The sequence below is a fragment of the Pecten maximus genome, chromosome 2 (assembly GCF_902652985.1).
Source record: "Pecten maximus chromosome 2, xPecMax1.1, whole genome shotgun sequence".
Lineage (NCBI taxonomy): Eukaryota > Metazoa > Mollusca > Bivalvia > Pectinida > Pectinidae > Pecten > Pecten maximus.
In genome coordinates, this window is record NC_047016.1 from 17,212,053 (window position 1) to 17,232,889 (window position 20,837).

Genomic DNA, 20,837 nt, shown 5'->3' on the forward strand with positions numbered 1-20,837 from the left:
TACGATCGTATATACCCCCCGCGTCGTTGTTTACGGCTGTATTACTAAAGCTGGTCGTACTCGCCTTCAGTTTTAGAGTGTTTGGTATGTGAGTACATGTCGTCCTCTCCAACCTCCTGTGCACGCCTTCCAAGTTCCCCGTACTCACCACCCTCTAATTGTCTAATGTTATGAGTATGATCGTATATCCCAGCTGCGTCATTGACCGGCTTCGCAAATATATCGTACTCGCCTTCCTGCTGATGTTGGCGAGTATGGGCGTACATATCGTCATCTGGTGACGGACTCGGCTTCTGACCAAGAACTCCATACTCACCATCTAGAAATAAGCAAACACATTAACTACACTCGAATATATAGTTTTAATCGTGTATTGTCCATGTCATTGAGATGATGGTCATGGGAAGTATAGATTCCTCTGGCTAGAATAAAACGTGTTAATACTTAAACATCGAAGATGAATTGTTATCACTCCATTTCGACATCACTCATAACAACAGATTTATATTCACTTAAACTTATACTAATTAAGAGCTGAAATCCCGTATCAAGATCTGTACACTAATGAATCTATCCTTGAAATAAAAATGAATAACAGGCCGCTTTTGTACCCTTGGCAGAAATATCCACGCTTTCACAGGTTTCAGATTTTCGTATCTTACCCTAAGGTTGAGACAAGCTATGGATTCATGGCAACAATTCCAAGACGTTACAACAATGCAATGACATCACATCGACAATCAATCACGTCACTTCGGCATTGTCCTCCATTGATGTACCGTCAATATTAGATACAAAAAAGGCACAAGGGCCTTAAAGGTTTTGATGTATTTCAAATAATTTGACCCTTTTAGGCTCCGCCTATCAGCCCCTGGGGGTTAGTCAGGACAAACATGTGCATACCATTAAATTTTTATTCCATGCTGATAATGTTAAAGCAAGATAGAACAAATTGCAACAGAAATCAGATATACGATAGCCAAATATGAATTATCTATATAAACCATAGTAAAATTTACCCCCTTCCTGGGATGAGGAAATTCACAATTTTGTTAAAGCATCTTAAGACCCTTCCACCTATGAAAAGTGTTTCATTCTATATTATTTGGGTCTTAAGGACATAGTTTTTAAAGTTTCAGTAAATTTGACCCCTTTCAGCACCGCCCTTCAGTGCCATGGGAATCCGCTTTGGGATATCAACCCTCATGGTAAGAGTTTTAAGCTGTTAAACACTCGCCAACCTCCACTCGGGCTGAAATCCCCTATCTCACCCCAAAGGGGATGAACTATTCTATTAGTCTATTCGTACGTCATACCTTTCCGTGCCTGACTGTTGCCCGCGTGACTGGGGTGTTCGTGGTGAGATCTCACAGAATCGTAATACGTTTTATTGTTGAATGTAGCGTTGCCTTCCTCTGGTATTTTGTTGGGCGTCCTTCGTTTCCTGTAAAGATATCCGACATTTATCTACACCAACCACAACGAAGGGCTATACGCTATTGTTATTGTTGGACACCTTATAAATACAGGCTATAATCGCAGGCCTTTTCAGATTCTGATTCCTCAAACGTATCCACGATTTTCGGGAGGAACATCTCGCAAATACAGATAGTATAACATTGAAATAGGTGCTTGATCTGCTGTATCTTAATGGTCAGCAGTGTTTTTGTAAACCTGCATAATATCTAAATATCATATCGTAAATAACATGACACCCATTGCATAGATACAACAGTATAGTGTAACTACGAGAGAGCAACTCGAGGAACTATTCCATTCGGGGAACTTAAGTCTGAAGGGGGTGGGGTGGGTTGGAGTATGCTCGATCTGACAGATCAAACGGAAAGGAGACCAAAAATGAAACCCAGTCGTTGGCAGATACCAGTACGGCAAATTCTGTGAATGAAGGAGGGTCTATTAAATAAAATCTACAGGCTTTAGACGTTGACATGGCCAAGAATGAAATATTTAACTCAAGGGTCCGACCCCCTAAACCGCTTACAATTAACAAAGACAAGAACATTGCCTTTTGAAGTTCAAAACCTATAGAATTCGTCTGGTGACGAACGGTTAACTGCGGGCCCAAAGTAGGATAGTGTCAAAGGACATATAAGGAAGAAAACTGTAAGTTGGAAAATGAGACGGTGACCACGAGGATGACCAATGGTACCTACCTTACGATACATATTACGGTGACCACGAGGATGACCAATGGTACCTACCTTACAATACATATTACGGTGATCACGAGGATGACCCAGAGTACCTACCTTACAATACATATGACGGTGACCACGAGGATGACCAATGGTACCTACCTTACAATACATATTACGGTGATCACGAGGATGACCCAGAGTACCTACCTTACGATACATATGACGGTGACCACGAGTATGACCAATGGTACCTACCTTACGATACATATTACGGTGACCACGAGGATGACCAATGGTACCAACCTTACGATACATATTACGGTGACCACGAGGATGACCAATGGTACCTACCTTACGATACATATTACGGTGACCACGAGGATGACCAATGGTACCTACCTTACGATACATATTACGATGACCACGAGGATGACCAAGAGTACCTACCTTACGATACATATGATGATGACCACGAGGATGACCAATGGTACCTACCTTACGACACATATGACGGTGACCACGAGGATGACCAAGAGTACCTACCTTACGACACATATGACGGTGACCACGAGGATGACCAATGGTACCTACCTTACGATACATATGACGATGGCCACGAGGATGACCAAAAGCACAGCCGCTAGTATGATCCACCAAACTACAATATACAAACAATGTACTTCATTTTTTTCTTAAGACGATATCTCAATATACACGAATGTAAAAATAATGTTCTCAATGATAATATCACTGTTTATATGCCCAGTAATGATTAAAATGATGATTTGATTATTTACTGACAGAGGGTGTGGCAAATGTAATTTTAAGAGAAAATAATGTTATTTGATATTTCTAATTTACTGCATGCCAGTGGCGTCAACAATTGAATGATGACCCGAAGATTATTTGAAGACAAGATTAAAACATGTTAAAATGTTGATTTGCAATCATCAAACGATATAATTCGTTATTATTAACAAACAAAAAATAACTGAAAAACAACATCAATATATCAAACGATAAAAAAACACCGATACAGCGTATTACAGTGAGACTACTAAATACAATAGTCGTTTTGAATGCTTACATGAGATACCGCCATCGTCCTCCTCTGGTTCTTTAGCACCAGGCATATTTTGGTTGTTGACGATTCGGCATGGGTTGTCGGCAGTCGTAGACTCTGTTTCATGAAACAGAACAACAAATACTAAAGTATTGAATTTTACACTGTATTTAATAACAATAAAGAAAAAAAAACAAAAAAAAAACAAAAAAAACAAAAACAAGATGTCCCACGCCCTAATGAATTGGTTCGTGTACATTGTACATTATTAAACAAGACTAGCTAACATATTACCGCTATAATACCCTTTACATAAAACTAAATATTGGTTTACTTTAAAGTCCATTTATATATATATATTATATATAAATGACAACATATCAGCGTGTACAGCTATTATTAAAACACAACATAGTTGCCGTTTATTTGTTGAAAACAAAATCTCAATGCTCCAGCGTAAACAGATGAAGCTGTGGTATGTATACAGCTAGCTAAAGGAAAAGATTTTTTTTTAAAACTTAGATAAGACATTTTAGATATAAAAACAAATTGACAACTTCTAGCAAAATACAATAACCTTACGTTTTTCGTTCATTGAGAAGTCGCTATTTCAAGATTTTATCACATCTCATAACTATGACCTTTAAGAAGGTCATGGCCATTCCTCCCAACACGCTCTTTAAATGATGAACGTTTTGGTCATTGGCAAAAGTCATCATTTATTGTTTAACATATTTCATCAAGTGACCAATAAAGATCAACTAATGCAGGACCGCGACCTATAAACCAACCAATATCATCACACTGGAGCTCTTGGTTTTTGGGATGATATTTTAAGAATATAAAACATTTTTTCTCTTTTACCTAAAAGATGGATCATGGAAATCAATTTGCCGAAACACTAGCGCCCTGTCTGTAGCATGCTACCAGTCTAATAGCATACATCATACCCGGATACTCTTGGTAATTGGGAAGTTGTTGACAAAAAAAAAAATCTGATGGCTTAATAACAAAATCATTTAAAGTGTTCTATTATTTGAACTCTGTACGATTGAAAGTTGACCAAGATCAGTAATCCAATTAAACTTTGTGGCCCTTCACCACCCCATGCTTTAGGTTAGTTATTGAGAAGTCCAAACTGATTACTGACACAAAAGAACCGAGACAATCCGATTGCAATATGCCACTCAAACTTCATCTATGGCGATACAAAACTGATTACATATTATTATAATCCGTTTCTATTAGAATACCTTTACTAATGCAGACGAAAGGTAGCATGGTAGAACAGACTGAAAGTCCATTACGCTGTACAACACCATCCATCATCCTTACTGTTTCACACCCATCTCCAGGAACTTCTGCAATGTAAACTAAAACATAAATCCTGCTCGTATTCCTACCAGAACTTGCTCATGGAACAAAACGCACAGTATTGACCAAAGCATCATAAAAGTTAGAATATGGTAATACAGTGTAGTAAGGATAATTGATAAATCTATATCATATATATATACAACAGGAAAAATGAGAAATAGAATATATTAGATTGGTTAATCCCCCCGCGTGCCAAGTTTACCTGCTAAAATATCCAACTATAAGCCACATTTATCATATACATGTAGTAATGGTGTCTATGTCCTTAACCCTGACAGCCAGAAACAAAAGCTCGTTTCATGGTAATTTCCTACTAACCATCGTATGAAGTATCATCGAAATCTATTTAAAAATAAAGTCACAAGAGTGCTGACGAAGATTTCTATCAAATATCAATAGTGAGCCTGGCCTTGATCTTGGTACCATGAAGCATGAATTTCTTCGAGGATTTACATAATTGACCAATATGTGAAGTCTGATCAAAATCCGTTTGAAAATGAAGTCTATTGCATACTTATATAATAGTAAAGAAACACAGAATACTAACCGGGCTGTTTCCTCCCTGCTTGAAACAACATCGTGTTGTTACAGTCCTTGAATAATTTTTCAAAGTTGTTATCGTCTGCAAGGTAGGCAGATGTGTTGGAGCAGGTTGTATTAGCTTCCTCAAACGTCACAGACATATTAAAGATCTTGGCAGAAAAATGCCCATCTACAATTGAGAAACACTTCCTTGATAATTGGTGGCTAGATTCTTATCTTTAGCTTTTGGTATAAAATTCTCATCAACTGTTTCTTTAGCAAGGTTCAATGATTAATTGATGCACGGAAATTTTATCGTTTTAGCCGAAAAGTTAATTTGGGTGATTCTCTAACACGATTGTCACTCATTTCTATATAAACTAATAATAGTAAGTCCCCTACCGGTAAAACAGAGGGACTATATATTTCCTCTCCGTCCGTATGTAAGTCAGTCCGTCAGTCAGTCCGCCCAGTCAGTTTTCTGCACTTTTTCAGCCAAGGTGACAGTTGTTATGTAACTTCATATCAAATTCGAGTGTCAGGGTTTTTGGGGCAGGTCAAGGCCACCTTTACTATTTAAACGGGGGTCGGCAGGGGACATATATTGCTTTAGCAATACCCAGCATGCTTGTAAATCAAAAGATATTATCAAATCTATATTTTATTGTAATTGTTGAAAAGTTGTTAATTTTTTAGCAAATCAACGGTACATAATGTCAATGTGTTCAATAGTCCTTTCGTGATACATAATAATTCTTCACATGGAAAACAAACAGTTCATGTTATTACTTAATAGCACTTATGGCAATAAACCATATAGTGCCGTTATCAGAGGGCACATGCTGTATTGGTGTTGAGCAACCTGACGCCTATTTGGCGAAAGTGATGTATCGAGTTATCTACCTTGTTAATTGAAGAAAACTTGGTGAAGATCAGCCAGAGAGTTATCAGGCTAAGTTTATCAAAACATTACTTGCTTAAATACTTTATTTCTTCACCCTCCCACAATCCCTCCTCTTTAGGATAGGATCTGTGTTCTGCTGTTGTTTTTTCTTTTTGTTATGGCTGTGGTGTGAGAAGGCAGGATAGTCGCAGCTCCTGACCCCTGTTCGACGACGGATTCACAGCCCCAATTGAAAACTATTCCTTAGTGACGAGCATTGTGACCAACTTCAATTCCTTATTGACGAGCATTGTGACCAACTTCAAATGGCAGATTTCGCGTTACAAACTTTCAAAAGTCAATTTGACTTGTTCAGATTTCGCGGTACAAACTCTCACAAAGTCATTCGACTTGTTCATTTATTGGTGATTATTGAGTTATTGACTGATATTGATTGATGTATATTGATTGATGTATATTGATTGATATTGATTGATGTATACTGCGCATATTGATGCGAATCAGTTGATATCTGTTTCCCCAGTATCTACTGATCATTATTGTCATCTGATTGATTTGAAGTCAGCTGAAATCTGTTTCCCAGGATCAGCTGATTAATTAATTTGAATTGTGTTGTTTAATTGGTTGAGAACTGTTCCCAGAATCAATCAATTAATTTGTTTGATTGAAATTGAATTTATTGATGGCGTGCCATTATGGTCTATTGGCAGACCGGTCGCCATATCTTTGCAATAAAGCTGTGACCATAAATCCAAATTTAAATTGTTTGTGATATGTGCATCTATTGATAACTCCGGCTGTGCTAGTGTGTATTACTTACGTTGACACGTGCTTCCTAAATATAAAGCGTCCAGTTCACATAGACAACGGTGTCCCTCTTTGACCGCTTGGCATTTAAGGTCACCCATACACAAGTCGTCAGGTCCAGGCGAGCAGGTGGCATTATACCTGTACTCTGTAACAGTTAATTGTAAGAGTTTTGATGAAATATCGTTGGAAGAGTGACAAAATGAGGCAATGTGTCCAACGTTTTGTGATTTTTAAGATACGTTATAATGTTAAGTTTTATCTTGTGGGAATGTTGTGAAGTTCAGAACTTATTAGAAAGTCTTAGAATTTTATTAGATGCTCTTTTTATCCCAATTAATTTCAATAAGCAATCTTTTATTTTTGGATTACTTTCTCAAAATTTTAATAACTGTAAAGTTGGCAATGAAGTTCTCCTTGTTATCAAACAATATATTTATAAAATGCGCTGTTTTCACAAGGCTTTAAACATCAATGGTCTGCCAAGTGCTCTTAAACAATTGTATGAGTCACAAAAACATATTGCAAATAGTAAAGGAGAAGTCTGTAGGGAAAAGTTTGAAAAAGAGTGAAAAAACTGGGGGGAAATCTCGGACTTATAGATTACCATATCTCTTTCTTCTCCAATGCTGTGTTGCTGATACCCATTAAATAAGCAGTTAATAATTACTTTTCATCTCCTATCATACAATGTATAATTAAATTTTAGGTATTAAATGGTCCCATCCTTCTTTGTCTACCCCCCCCCCCCCCCCCCCCCCCCCCCCACACACACTAAACCTCACCCCCTTCCCTGTTTCCCATTTATTTTGTGTGTAAGTGTAAGTGGTATTTATCAGTATGGAGCGTGGTCAATCCTGCTGATGACTCAGTTGACGTGGCTAGAGTTGATATGACCAACACAGAAACTGAGCCCTCGGCAGGATTGATCAGGCTACCAGGAAACTGAATATGTACGTGTGTGTGAGGGTGTATGTATGTTTATCAGAATATATACACAGTTATATGAGTTTGTATGGTTTTCTATGTATTTACCTTTGTAGTTGATGATGATGATATTATGATGAAATTATGAAGATGATTAGTATGATGATGAAATTATGAAGATGATTAGTATGATGATGAAATTATGAAGATGATTAGTATGATGATGAAATTATGATGATGAGAGAGAGTATGATGATGAGAGTATGATGAGATTATGATGATGAGAGTATGATGATGAGGATGAGGATGATATTAGGATGATGAAAGATCAAAAATTAAAAAATAGAAAAATGTCACGTTGCCAGTGTTTGAAAATCTACAAATATTAAAAACATCGCATCATAAAACTTTAAGAATCGATATCTTTACGAACATCATGATCACATCATTCAAAAATATCAGATATTACAGAAAGTCTCTGAGCTGTACAACTGCCCGTTGACGTGAACCAATGTCAATCTCGTGTACTCAGTTCTAACTCTCGATGTGTACCACTAACCCCTGACGTGTACCACTAGCCCTTGATGTGTACAACTAACCCTTGATGTGTACCACTAACCCCTGACGTGTACCACTAACCCTTGATGTGTACCACTAACCCCTGACGTGTACCACTAACCCCTGACGTGTACCACTAACCCTTGACGTGTACCACTAACCCCTGATGTGTACCACTAACCCCTGACGTGTACCACTAACCCCTGACGTGTGCCACTAACCCTTGATGTGTACCACTAACCCTTGACGTGTACCACTAACCCCTGATGTGTACCACTAACCCTTGATGTGTACCACTAACCCTTGATTTGTACCACTAACCCTTGATGTGTACCACTAACCCCTGAAGTGTACCACTAACCACCGGGATGTACTTCTAACCGATGACGAGTACCAATTACCATTGACGTATACCACAAACCCTAGCAGTGTAGCACAAACCCTAGATGTGTACTTTTGACGTGTACCACTAACCCCTGGCGTGTACTTTTGACGTGTACCACTAACCCCTGACGTGTACTTTTGACGTGTACCACAAACCCTAGCAGTATACCACAAACCCTAGACGTGTGCCTCTAACCCTTGATGTGTACCACTAACCCCTGATGTGTACCACTAACCCTTGATGTGTACCACTAACCCCTGATGTGTACCACTAACCCCTGATGTGTACCACTAACCCTTGATGTGTACCACTAACCCTTGATGTGTACCACTAACCCTTGATGTATACCACTAACCCTTGATGTGTACCACTAACCCTTGATGTGTACCACTAACCCCTGACGTGTACCACTAACCCTTGATGTGTACCACTAACCCTTGATGTATACCACTAACCCCTGATGTGTACCACTAACCCCTGATGTGTACCACTAACCCTTGATGTATACCACTAACCCTTGATGTGTACCACTAACCCTTGATGTGTACCACTAACCCTTGATGTGTACCACTAACCCTTGATGTGTACCACTAACCCTTGATGTGTACCACTAACCCTTGATGTGTGCCATTAACCCTTGATGTGTACCACTAACCCTTGATTTGTGCCACTAACCATTGACGTGTGCCCTTTACTCCTCACGTGCACCACTAACTCATTACGTGTGCCATATTTACTCACTTTACCAATTAACTATCGCGTTTACCAATAAACCCTCTTGTTTACCACCAACCCTCATGTTTACCACCAACCCTCATGTTTACCACCAACCCTCATGTTTAACACCAACCTATCATCTCTACCAACTTTAACTGTCGTCCGGGGGCCAACTCAGAAGCTTCCATATGGTTACTATGGCAGCCCAACCCATATAGTTGAATTCGCCGTCCCCTTATACCACATACACCCCCCCCCCCCCCCCCCCCCCCAAAAAAAATAAATAGATACAGTCATTGTTTTTGCAGTGCCATACTACACCGGACAATATATATATATTTCGACCAATCAGAAGTCATCTCTAAGACGGCAATTTTTTTTAAAATTTTGTTGATACAAATTTCAAAGTTCATCTTGTAACCATCACTCCGGAAGTTTTACTGAATTCCATTGAGAAGTAATAGAGTTATAGCGAATTAAGTTTTGAGCCAATCAGAGGACGTGGCGTCTATCTTGGCTGACCGTTAGGAAACCAAATATAGATTACGCACATCTGCAATGTATAAGGATTGTTGCCACTGGAAGAGTGTGCAGGAAAGGCGAAGTGTCGTTGGATTCTTCTTTACAAGTGAATTTGATGTTATTACTGGCATCTATGGTGTTGTGACCCATTCTTGTCTATCTCAAGTATGTCATCATTGTACCGTAAACTGGGCAGTGCTGAAGCGTTGCTGGTAAATGTTGCCTCGGAACCTAAGATTTGTTGCTGCAATATCCTTACATAAAATACGCTTTCCAAACATACGTACTGGAGCGCTTCCAAATTTCAGAGATAAGGTGCTAGGGCCGTAGGTAATATTTCACGTATCGCGGTTGTAAAAAACTGTTAACACCTTTTTATTCTTTCAGTATATATCGAATTATATATAGATTAATGGTATCAATAAATGCTGGTTATTTCCTTTCGTGGTAAAATTAGCACGAAAGTTAGGAACTATACACTTATCCACAGAATTACAAACTTCGGAAGAGATTTTGAACCTTTCTTAATTAAACTATTGTTTGGTCTTTGTAACCCATAGCAGAATAAAGCTTTTCGATTTTACTGACATAGGCCACGCACAGCGATACTCTGAGCAAACATAAGTAAAATAACACGTGACCTGTTGTGATTCCCACAGTACCAAAACTAAATTGGCATGGTCCATTAGTGTAATATGCGTTGTGAACGGATAACGGAAACATACATGTAGCCAATTGACACCGTAAGAAATAAGTTAAAGTTTTACACTAACTAGCCATGTATGGCCCTTGCCGGTGCTGCGGTTTGTTTATATTTTACATTGAGCGGATACAGAGTAAATCGCCTATTCTTAAGTCTAGACAACCACACATGAAAAGAAACACTTACTCTCTAAACAATCGTATTTAACTTGATCCCAATACTCGTTTTCTGGGCAGCCACACACCGCGTCATCCTGTCTACAAATAAGATTATTTTTGCAGCTGTTTCCGATATCGGATGGACAAGTCTTGTTGAAGTCGTGTTCTGAAACATAGAAGACGGCATAAAATGTCGCTAACGAGATATATTGATACATTCCAGTTATATTTCAGCTTATTTAAATGATTAAATAGCAGGAGGCCGGGTGGTCACACTCAACTTTGAAAAGGTACGGAATCAGCTGATTGACTCCTGGCTTTTCTCCGGGTACTCCGCTTACCTCTCACATCTTCCCTGCCTCTGTCAAGGTCGGCAATAGCGATAACTATAACCTAGAAGTTTTGTTATATGTTTACGAAATAACGAACAATTTAATGTTAGTGTTAACCTATTTATTGTGACACAGGTTATACCAACTTATACTACGCCTGGTGGCCACTGGGGGGCCTTACTATAGGAGGAAACCGGAGTACCCCGAGAAAAGCCACTTGGTCAGACAGATGATCCCATACCTTTGTCACGTCCAAGAGTGCGTCACGTCCAGAGTCCAACCTCGGCTGCCAAGGTAAAAGGCAATTATTTTGCCACCCGACCCGCTGGTGTAAATGTTACTAACATCAAATATACAATCGTTGTTCTTATTATTTTGTAATGATTGATATTCAAACAATATCCTTTGATTTCTCTTGGCCCCTTAGCGTCACCGACGTGCTTTTGATGAAATCTATGGAGCAGTTATCATATTCAGTTTTTGCATTTATTGTATATCTCTTCTTAAATTCATATTTACGCTCTAAAATGTAGCTGTGCTATCCATGTTTATATCTTTGGTAAAATTATAAAGCTTCATATCGTTGCTAAATTTATCGACTAATTAGAGGTCGGAAACTACACTCACTATAATAGCTATTGAAAGCGTAACGATATAAAACTGTATTATATTCAGTTAAAATAAGATTATGTTAAAATACCACTTACGTATGATACACGAACTAGACCTATTCCAGTAGGAGCCCGTGACACAGAGACATTGCATTTTGTCATCAGAAGAGGTACACGTCATACCCAGAGATTTTAAGCACTGCTCATCTTCGGTACACTCACCGCCGTAAGGTATAGCTGGTGACCAAATAGAAAACATCATGACAGGTATAAAACGTTATAATTTTGAATTTAACTGTAAATTAATATTACCTTTAAAATATATTACATGAATGATGTCTTTTATTTGGATATACGATAAATATTGATCGCAGAAAGAAGAGTAATTGTGATCAACTGAATAAAAAGAATAGACTGTTGTATGACTTCATAGAGACAGGTACATAAGTTATGAAAATTATGTAGCGTAGAGTAGATAATTAATTTTGTGAGAACTTTAGTGAATATCCTGTATATTGTCTTGGGTTTTTTTTTTCATTGGGAAGGATGAATTACTTCCCTTGCATTGTAGCAATTCAATAGAAAACCACAATGTGGCCTTCCTTATAGTTGAGATTGTGTATTACTATGTGATAGTTTTAACAAAAAATGTGTTGTTATTGTTCAAGGTGTCCAGTTTTGTTCTGGATATTTTCGTCATTTAATAAATTTACAATCACTTTCAATTTTGTTTTGGTATAACATTTACATGTATGTCTACAACATCTAAAAAAATATCTAAGCTTCAATGGCTGTCAGTGTGTTTCTATTCAATTTTGATCTAACCTAGAGAACATAAACACTATTCAAGCTATAATCATCATCGTTACCCTTCAGATTCTGTTTTTATCTTTTCAAACCAATACATAATTGATAATTTGAGGACGCTGTTAAAAAGTTATTTGATCTGTTTGTCTTGAATAGGTATATTTCTTTACGATGGACACCATTTTATGCATTAGCATCGCCAAAACAGTACTTGCAATGCCTCTCGAATGCATAGGCGATCTTTTTATCAACACCAATAGTCTCGCGGGGAAGAAGAATGCTTTCCGTCCGTCTAATACAAAATGACAGGTTCTTGTATAAAAAAAGCACACAAAATATACCGAGAACATATTCGATCTTAATGAGGCGAGACGCAACTATCAATATAGCTTCCAATAAGTTGGAAGATGTCAGGAATAAACAATGATAACGAGCTTAACTATGTCATACGTTCAATTACGTCTATTTGTCTGTGCTAATTAACAAAGATCAGTGAATTTTTCATTATTTAAATCGAAATAACGCTTTGGAAAACCCTACTTAAAATTTTGTATACTTAAAAGTGATCATTAATTCGGTTGAATGTCGTACATATGCCAATAATTCGCCATACTCGCGAAATAAAACGAATACACGAATAATCCCAAAATGAATACGATGTTGTGTAAACATCATTATGAGAATTTTGAATGTACTTTACGTGATATGGCTTGCTATACCATTCATTTTATCATGTTAATCTCATACCTGGTAGACATACCGGTGTCTCTCCATTCAAATAATGCTGATCGTCACACCAACACATATACGTCTCGGCAATACGTAGACACACCATTGTTTCCAGACAAACGCCTGTGATATTAACATCACACTCCTGACCGTATGACTTAACTGAAACAAGACAATTTGGCAAACTACCGCACTGGAAAATATATGTACCAATAATGCACATATAATGAATTTATGTTGGAACTAATTCAACGGACAGCCAAATAATATTATATAGATCCATGGTATTTAGTAATCAAATAATCGCAGTTAGTAGGTACACGTACCAATGTGAATGACATTAGAATATCACTTCGTTTATACCTGAAGTGCTAATTAGTACAGGGGAAACGAATATGTAATGACGGAATCGAATAAGTAATGTAATAAGTAATAAGAAACGAATATGTAATGATAGAATCGAATAAGTAGTACAATGTACTGTACATTCTTTTAAGTGGACTCATACCCCAAATAAATTTCAGTGACAATTCGTCTTTTTTCCTTTAGGTAGGTATCAAAATGTAGGTCAGAGCGACCTGTTTTTTTGTATACATGCCACATCAATTTATGTACGTGAACACATGCCCAAAATAAGAAGTTCCAGTGACGGGAAGTGAAGACCCGAACAATTATGTTTGTTTGATGTAGGTTAAATGTAAAAATATTGGTCACTTTTAGGACATGAAGCACTACTTCACATTTGTAAACCCATGCCTAACAAAAATTTCAGCGACAAGTAGTGCAGGATATAAAGCCAAGACTTTCTTAAAGCAAGACATTTCATCTAATATCAATGTATGCATTATGGTTATAACATACCAGGAAGAAAGATCAACCATCTGATTTGATCAAATGTGCCGTTTTGTGTTATTTTATAAGCAAACTGAACAATATACTTGTTTCTGTAGCATGCGACTTAGAAAAAAAGAACAAGCGAATGCTTCAACATATTTCCTGCCTATATGAGTGTGTACAAATGAGTCAAATATCTTACGGTAAAACAACAAAAAGTATTTTTCGCACGTTTTTTTCCGATCTACAAAACGATTTTGCCCGTAGGAAATCATGAATTTTCTGTATTGATTATCCCGAGCTATCGACACAGTTTTCCGAGCGTTCGACTTAACTTCTCGGGCACTCTACTTAACTTCTTGAGCGTTCGACTTTAATTTAGTGTCTTGATAGGAATAGAATCATTCATTTTTGCCATGAGTTTGGGCTAAAACAAAGAGATAATAAGATTGCGTTTTGTTTGGATTTACTTTATCAACTCGTCACTAATTAAGACAAAGTCTTCATCCAATAAAGTTTGTCGACAAAATCGTTAGGATATTCTAGATATAGCATATTTGATTAACAATCATCCTTATCGCTAATTATTAACCGCATGAATATTGATTAACGTGTGATGTACGCTACGGTTCGTAAGGCTATACCAAATCCCGCTATGAAATAAGTTCATGGATCTCGAAGATGGATATACATGTAACTCATCAACAAACGATTACACATACACAATTTGGTAACCACTCCCACAACCTAGAAGCAACTTATAAATATGTACTTCGGAAAGTTATCGTGATACAATTCTCACAGGATTGCAGAGAAATAAAAAAAGGGCGGTAGCGCGATAACTTTTATTTATTCAAATCTCTCATTGTTGAAACTTTAAACTGTTTTCTTTTTTTTTGACAAAAAATCATATCTAAATGCATTTTTACAAAGCAAGTATCAATATGGCATTCGATTGATTCAATATTTTGTCTTTAAAATGCAACAAAAGCTAGTAGTTTTTTACATTTGAATGCTTTTTGGCAATTTCCATGGTTTTTATATTTTTTAAGCGAGATGGTCCTGATTTCTTATCATTTTTATCGTTTTGTTTTGGTTTATCTGTATGGTAAACTAATTGATCCTGCAATAGAGATAATTTCCATAGAAATAATGCTTGAAAGTTTGATAAAGCAAGTAATTTTATTTCATCTGTTACACTCATTTTCATTGGTTGGAAAATTAAGGTTATTTCTTCATAACCCGAAAAAATTTACGTCATTTTTAATGACGTAATACACGTAGAACTACTTTTGACGTCGTCTGCTTGCGACTACCAATGTGTCGTTCAACGTCGGATATTTTCGGATTGGTTATCGAACAGAATATCGATTATAAAGTCATCGGAGATACGAAAGCTCTATAAGAAGCTACAGTCGAGAATGTTCTGCAAAAAACCAAAAACGTGTAATCAGCAACACTTTAGCTGCGATAATCAATCAAAACTGCGGCCATAATCAAAATGGCGTAGGCCCACTTGTGGCCGCGGAAAATACAACTTGCCTCTGATACCGTCCAACTCATACGCGTCCTCGATTAGCAATGTGCTGTCATCGGGGATGTTTTCCAACTCATCTTTCAATAACTGAGTGTTTAATTTTCCTCACAAGGCTCTTACATATACACAAACATTCCAGTGTTTCTGATTTGTTAGCCTACAGCACCGTGAGTGACTGTTGACTGCGTCCTCAGACTAGTGCGAACTGGATCAAACCGGTTCGGCATGATCGTTTTCGCGGGAAATTTTAAAAGCGGCACAGTTATTGGCCTCAGAGAAAACGTTGTTTAAGAGAACATTTAACACCAGACGAACACCGGGCGGACGGACACCGGAGGGACACGGGCTGACAACGGCTGATTACTTGATTAGAACTATGCGTAAGCTTTGTTTTGTTTTCAGGTATTGAATGTCCTAGTAACAGCCAGAGCCATATGAGGACGGGGGTCAAGGAGACATTGCATCGGGACAGGACAGGACGGGGCGTGACAGGACGTGACGCGACGGGACGGGACAGGACGAGACGCGGCGGGACAGGACGGGACAGGACGGGGCGTGACGGGACGGGACGCGACGGGATGGGATGGGACGGGATGGGTATGGGTTACACTAGCATATTTGATCCCGTGACATTAGATACTGGTAACGATTATTCATTTTAACATTCATCTCACCATGCTTAAGGCCTAATACGTACCAGGTCTCTGGGTCTCTTGTTTAGTTAGAATAAATAACCATAATTTGACTCTCTTGAACTTGAATGTAGGTCAAAGTAATTCGTGTGAACAGACTAGGTGGCCCTTCACTCCAGCATTTTAAAGGGTCCGCACCTCTCGGTTATTGATCACACGAGAAAACGTTGTTAACAGTTTACACCAGACGAACACCGGGCGGACGGACACCGGAGGGACACGGACTGACAACGGACGCTTCCAGGAAGATGAGCTTAGAATCATACATTATTCATTGGGAGTAAATTAGTCTGAATATACATACTTGTCTGACAAATTCCGAATGTATTATCCAAGTACTTGTCCTCAGGGCACAGACACTTGGGAGAACCACCACGGTCAGAACAGATGAATCTGGTATCACAGGAAGAATGTATGTTGACGTCACATGTCTCGTTATATCCCGACTCTGTGATATCAAACAACAAGCTAATTATCTTACACAGTTCGCTATACTACATACTAGAATGTCACAGTACTATGTTTATTGTTGTACTGTTTCATATTATCTATTTAAGGCCAGCCTCTTTTGTGTGTGAGCATCGTGCCTGTAAAAGATATCAAACACTCCATACCAAATGACTTAAATGATTGCACACGACTTCCAAACTGTACCCCGCCTTTCACACGTTTCTGAGATACTGATAGTACATGTTGTATACAACAGATTGACTGAAGATGTCTCACCTATAAATCGGCAGTAAAACTTTAATGAAATGTCACAACTGACTTCCCTATAAGACGGGTTGTCGTTTCCACCGGCATAAGATAATCTTTTACAAAAGATGCCGTCAGTTGAACCTGACAAATAAAAAAAAAGCTTCCATGTTTCCTTGTGTAATTCCACAAATATTTCATTTATGTCGCGCGTGAAGAAGTTAATGAGCATAGTACATGTAATAGTAATGGATATAATCTTAATGCCGCTTATAAATTGCCCTTTAAAACATTATATCTTCTCTTGGTTATCGGAGTCTATCTACATCAAAGAAGCAAGCAAGAAAGATTGCACAATACAAGTGTTATTGATAAGAACGTCAGTTTGATAAAAGATTCGGCATTACACAGATTTAGTTTATGATCCGATATTAACGAAAGATTTTTTATTTAACTAATTTAAATATATAAAAAATCTAAAACAAAAATGCCAAAGCATTACCTATCAGTTAACATAAGATAACGGACACGATTGACATCTGTCAAAATATATAAATATTGTATCTAGTGATATTACCTGGGACATACTGCAGACGGCGAAAACCTCCAAACCAAGTCCAGGAATCAAACGTACATGTATCAGGTACTTGACGAGGAAAACTATCCGCATTCGTGCAACTATATGCTGCCTCTTTCCATACAGTGTTAACGCTAGTTCCCTCTGAATCCATAATTACCAAAATAAGGCATTACATAACGCCGTCATAAGTCTTTTCAAATCATCTTCAATATTGAAACGAAATATAATATATTTGTATGCTTGTCTTACTGTGTGGATTCTTGAGCTTCATTATGAACATTTTTTCTGCGTATCGTCATCATTTTATCTGATTGACAGACGATTCGTACACGTATAATAGTTCTTGCATTTGGTTGGTTCAATACTCGTTTTAGACCGATATGTTCTCTTTCTTTTTCTTCTAAATCATGTGATAAGTTGGGACTGAGCATATCAATTCCAAAAAGATCTAAGAAGAACTTATAAACAGCAAATTTCAACTGTCAAAATCCAATGTAGCCGTCTATTCGTTATTTCACGTTCCCATATCAGACTCAGAATTAAAAGGGTACCACCACGGTCCAACTGGAACTTACATATTCTGATTTTGCAGAAAATAGACGCCGGACAGCTATCTTTGATTTTGATGGTTGATGTTTGTTACATACATAACTATTTCTTGAGAATCACTGGGATGAGTTTTGATATATAATGATGTGTTATACCTGACTGAATCACATTTAAATCCATTGGAACATTGGCATTCGATTTCACTCATTTACTCCCACTCCTTACAAAGAAAGATACTCGCCAAGGAGACGGGTCATAGCTTATAACAATAACACTGTTTTTATGAAACAGGAGCTGATCCAGAAACGAATTATGTACAGCTACTTTAATCAGATATTATAATGACTAATTATAAATTATCATACAGTACGAGGAGGGTGATTTGGTACTCAAACGCTCACAGAGCGTTGACCCGCGCAGTCCTCCGCTCAGAATTTGCGCGGGTTTGCAGCGGGATTTGAGCGGGGTTTGAGCGGGCTTCGAGCGGATTGGCAGCAGGTTCGGGCGCGGGCTTGAGCGGGTTCGCAGCGGGCTTGAGCGGTTTTGTAGCGGGCTTGAGCGGACTAGTATCGGACCCGCTCGCCGGGCGGGCTTGTAGCGGGCCCGCTCGAGCGGACTTGTAGCGGACCCGCTCGAGCGGACTTGTAGCGGACCCGCTCGAGCGGAATTGAATAGGACCCGCTCAATCAGTAATGACGGTAGACTTTCAACAGCCCGATGTCGATTAATTATACTTTAATTACCATGAGATACAAATTCATATGTGTAATGTATTGCAAATGCAATCGTTGTTATAAGTTGAATAATATCTACAATGATGAACAGTATGACAGTGTACTTGATTTCAGCCCATTTTGATAAAAACTATTTGTAGGGAAATATTGTAATTATTAAAGTTCAAATAGACTATTTTCATGCATGTGCAAGAACACTCTCATAAATCCAGTAATATTGGATATAGTCGTCATTTAGTGTTAGGAGCTGAGTCAATACATTGTAAATGTATCCTGTGACTACTAACTTGTGACTGTCTTCTTTGGAAAAACGAAAATGTAATCTTTTTGGTTAATGGTGGACAATGAACCAAGTGTCAGCAGTAGCATTATTTCATTCTTACGGAACTTGGAGACGGGTCAAAAGGCGGTTTTGTGATCATTTCTAGAGTACCTAGGACGGTCGAATCTTGGTCAGAATTTTTGTGCATCTCGAGTGGGATATGAGGAACACGGAAATGTGCTCAATCCTGTAACCATTTTAATAGTGGACAATGAGCCGCATGTCCAAGGCAGCATTATTACAATTCTGATTTAGCTGACCTTTGTATAGATGGCGTTTTGTGCATGACCTCGGAGAGGCCACATATAAGGGGCTCGTTATTTTGATCTCGACTTATTTTCACATAGACATTTGAAGTATTTAGCTAGCAACATGTCTGTTTGAGAACATTATCGTTGAATTTCTGTAGTAAGTTTCATAAACTTTACAATTATTTGAACATTTCGTAGTTTTAAATACACGGCCTAAAAATATTGTGTTTTTATTACTATCATTATTTATGTGTCCATCGGGGACATCTCTTGCATGGATAATTATATCACGGACATACACTTACATGCATATTACCGGTAGATATCGAAATCAGTGCTAATAGTTTCCCAACTATAGTAGCTAATCATTTAATTACTATCTTCTCAGAAAAAAATCGTCACAAGATTTCACTTTGATTACAAGACAGAACATTATAGTATGTATGTACATGTATGTATGTATATCTTATATTGTATATATACTGTTAAACGGAAATTGTCAAATAAAATACAGTTTAAACTATATAGACCACAGAATGATTCTGTGTGTAGTCCAATATTCTTTCTTTATTGTGAGAAAAACAATACATAGGTGTCATCTATCATGTGTATGTGATGAAAACGTCTACAAAAACACATTTTAAACATATTTTAATCAATTATATCGACAAGATGGGAATATTTCCGGTCCTTTTTATTTCGGAATTAAAAAAAATACGTACTGACTATGCGAAAGTCACCATTATTATCAAGACCCAACACCCAAACAATTTGAAGTATTTCGTCCTTCACCGAGCTATTGACCATTGTCCATTTTATGTCCGATGAAGCCTGAAATTAGATTAACTGTAATTGTATTAGATACACAGTGTACGTACATGTAATTGAAATTTTCCATTGAAACTGGTAGGTAACAAAGATTTTCAGGAGAAGATATGAACCCTGTCTTCAGAAAATGTAGGAGATGAGTATCATTATCTGTACTATTCTAAATTATTACCGCTCAAATCCAAATAAAACTAAACTAAAAGGTCTGTTAAAAGGTCATAATTATAAACGAAGTTCTAAATGGTTTGTCTTTTTTTTTCTAAAAAAAATATCTCTTCTTTGATTACGTGTATGTAAAATAATCCTATGAATATTCATATATATGTACTTATGATACAATGTTAATGTTCCTCATGTTACACATTTCCATGTGTTATATAGTCTCCAAATAAAACTGTGCATGGAGACCACGTGGTTAAAATCGCGTCATTTACAAATCATGATTGGAGTTAATCAATGTGATATAGATAAATCCTCTATACACAGGACAAATACCGGTCGTGTACAGTGTAGTTACCGTTATAGAAATGTTT

General features: G+C 37.6%; 1 protein-coding gene across 1 annotated transcript in view; it reads right to left on the reverse strand.

The window, feature by feature from the left end:
- Positions 1-44: 44 nt before the first annotated feature.
- The window catches only part of LOC117341805, a 39,046-nt gene continuing 18,253 nt past the window's right edge, over positions 45-20,837 (reverse strand). The window contains exons 6-18 of the mRNA XM_033903671.1: positions 17,618-17,761; positions 17,071-17,184; positions 16,649-16,792; positions 13,300-13,443; positions 11,842-11,982; positions 10,831-10,968; positions 6,846-6,980; positions 5,147-5,311; positions 4,476-4,583; positions 3,247-3,339; positions 2,751-2,817; positions 1,317-1,444; positions 45-319 (exon numbers count right to left, since the gene is read on the reverse strand). Coding sequence (XP_033759562.1) covers positions 45-319; positions 1,317-1,444; positions 2,751-2,817; positions 3,247-3,339; positions 4,476-4,583; positions 5,147-5,311; positions 6,846-6,980; positions 10,831-10,968; positions 11,842-11,982; positions 13,300-13,443; positions 16,649-16,792; positions 17,071-17,184; positions 17,618-17,761 — 1,796 coding nt within the window. The remainder of the gene's footprint in view (positions 320-1,316; positions 1,445-2,750; positions 2,818-3,246; positions 3,340-4,475; positions 4,584-5,146; positions 5,312-6,845; positions 6,981-10,830; positions 10,969-11,841; positions 11,983-13,299; positions 13,444-16,648; positions 16,793-17,070; positions 17,185-17,617; positions 17,762-20,837) is intronic.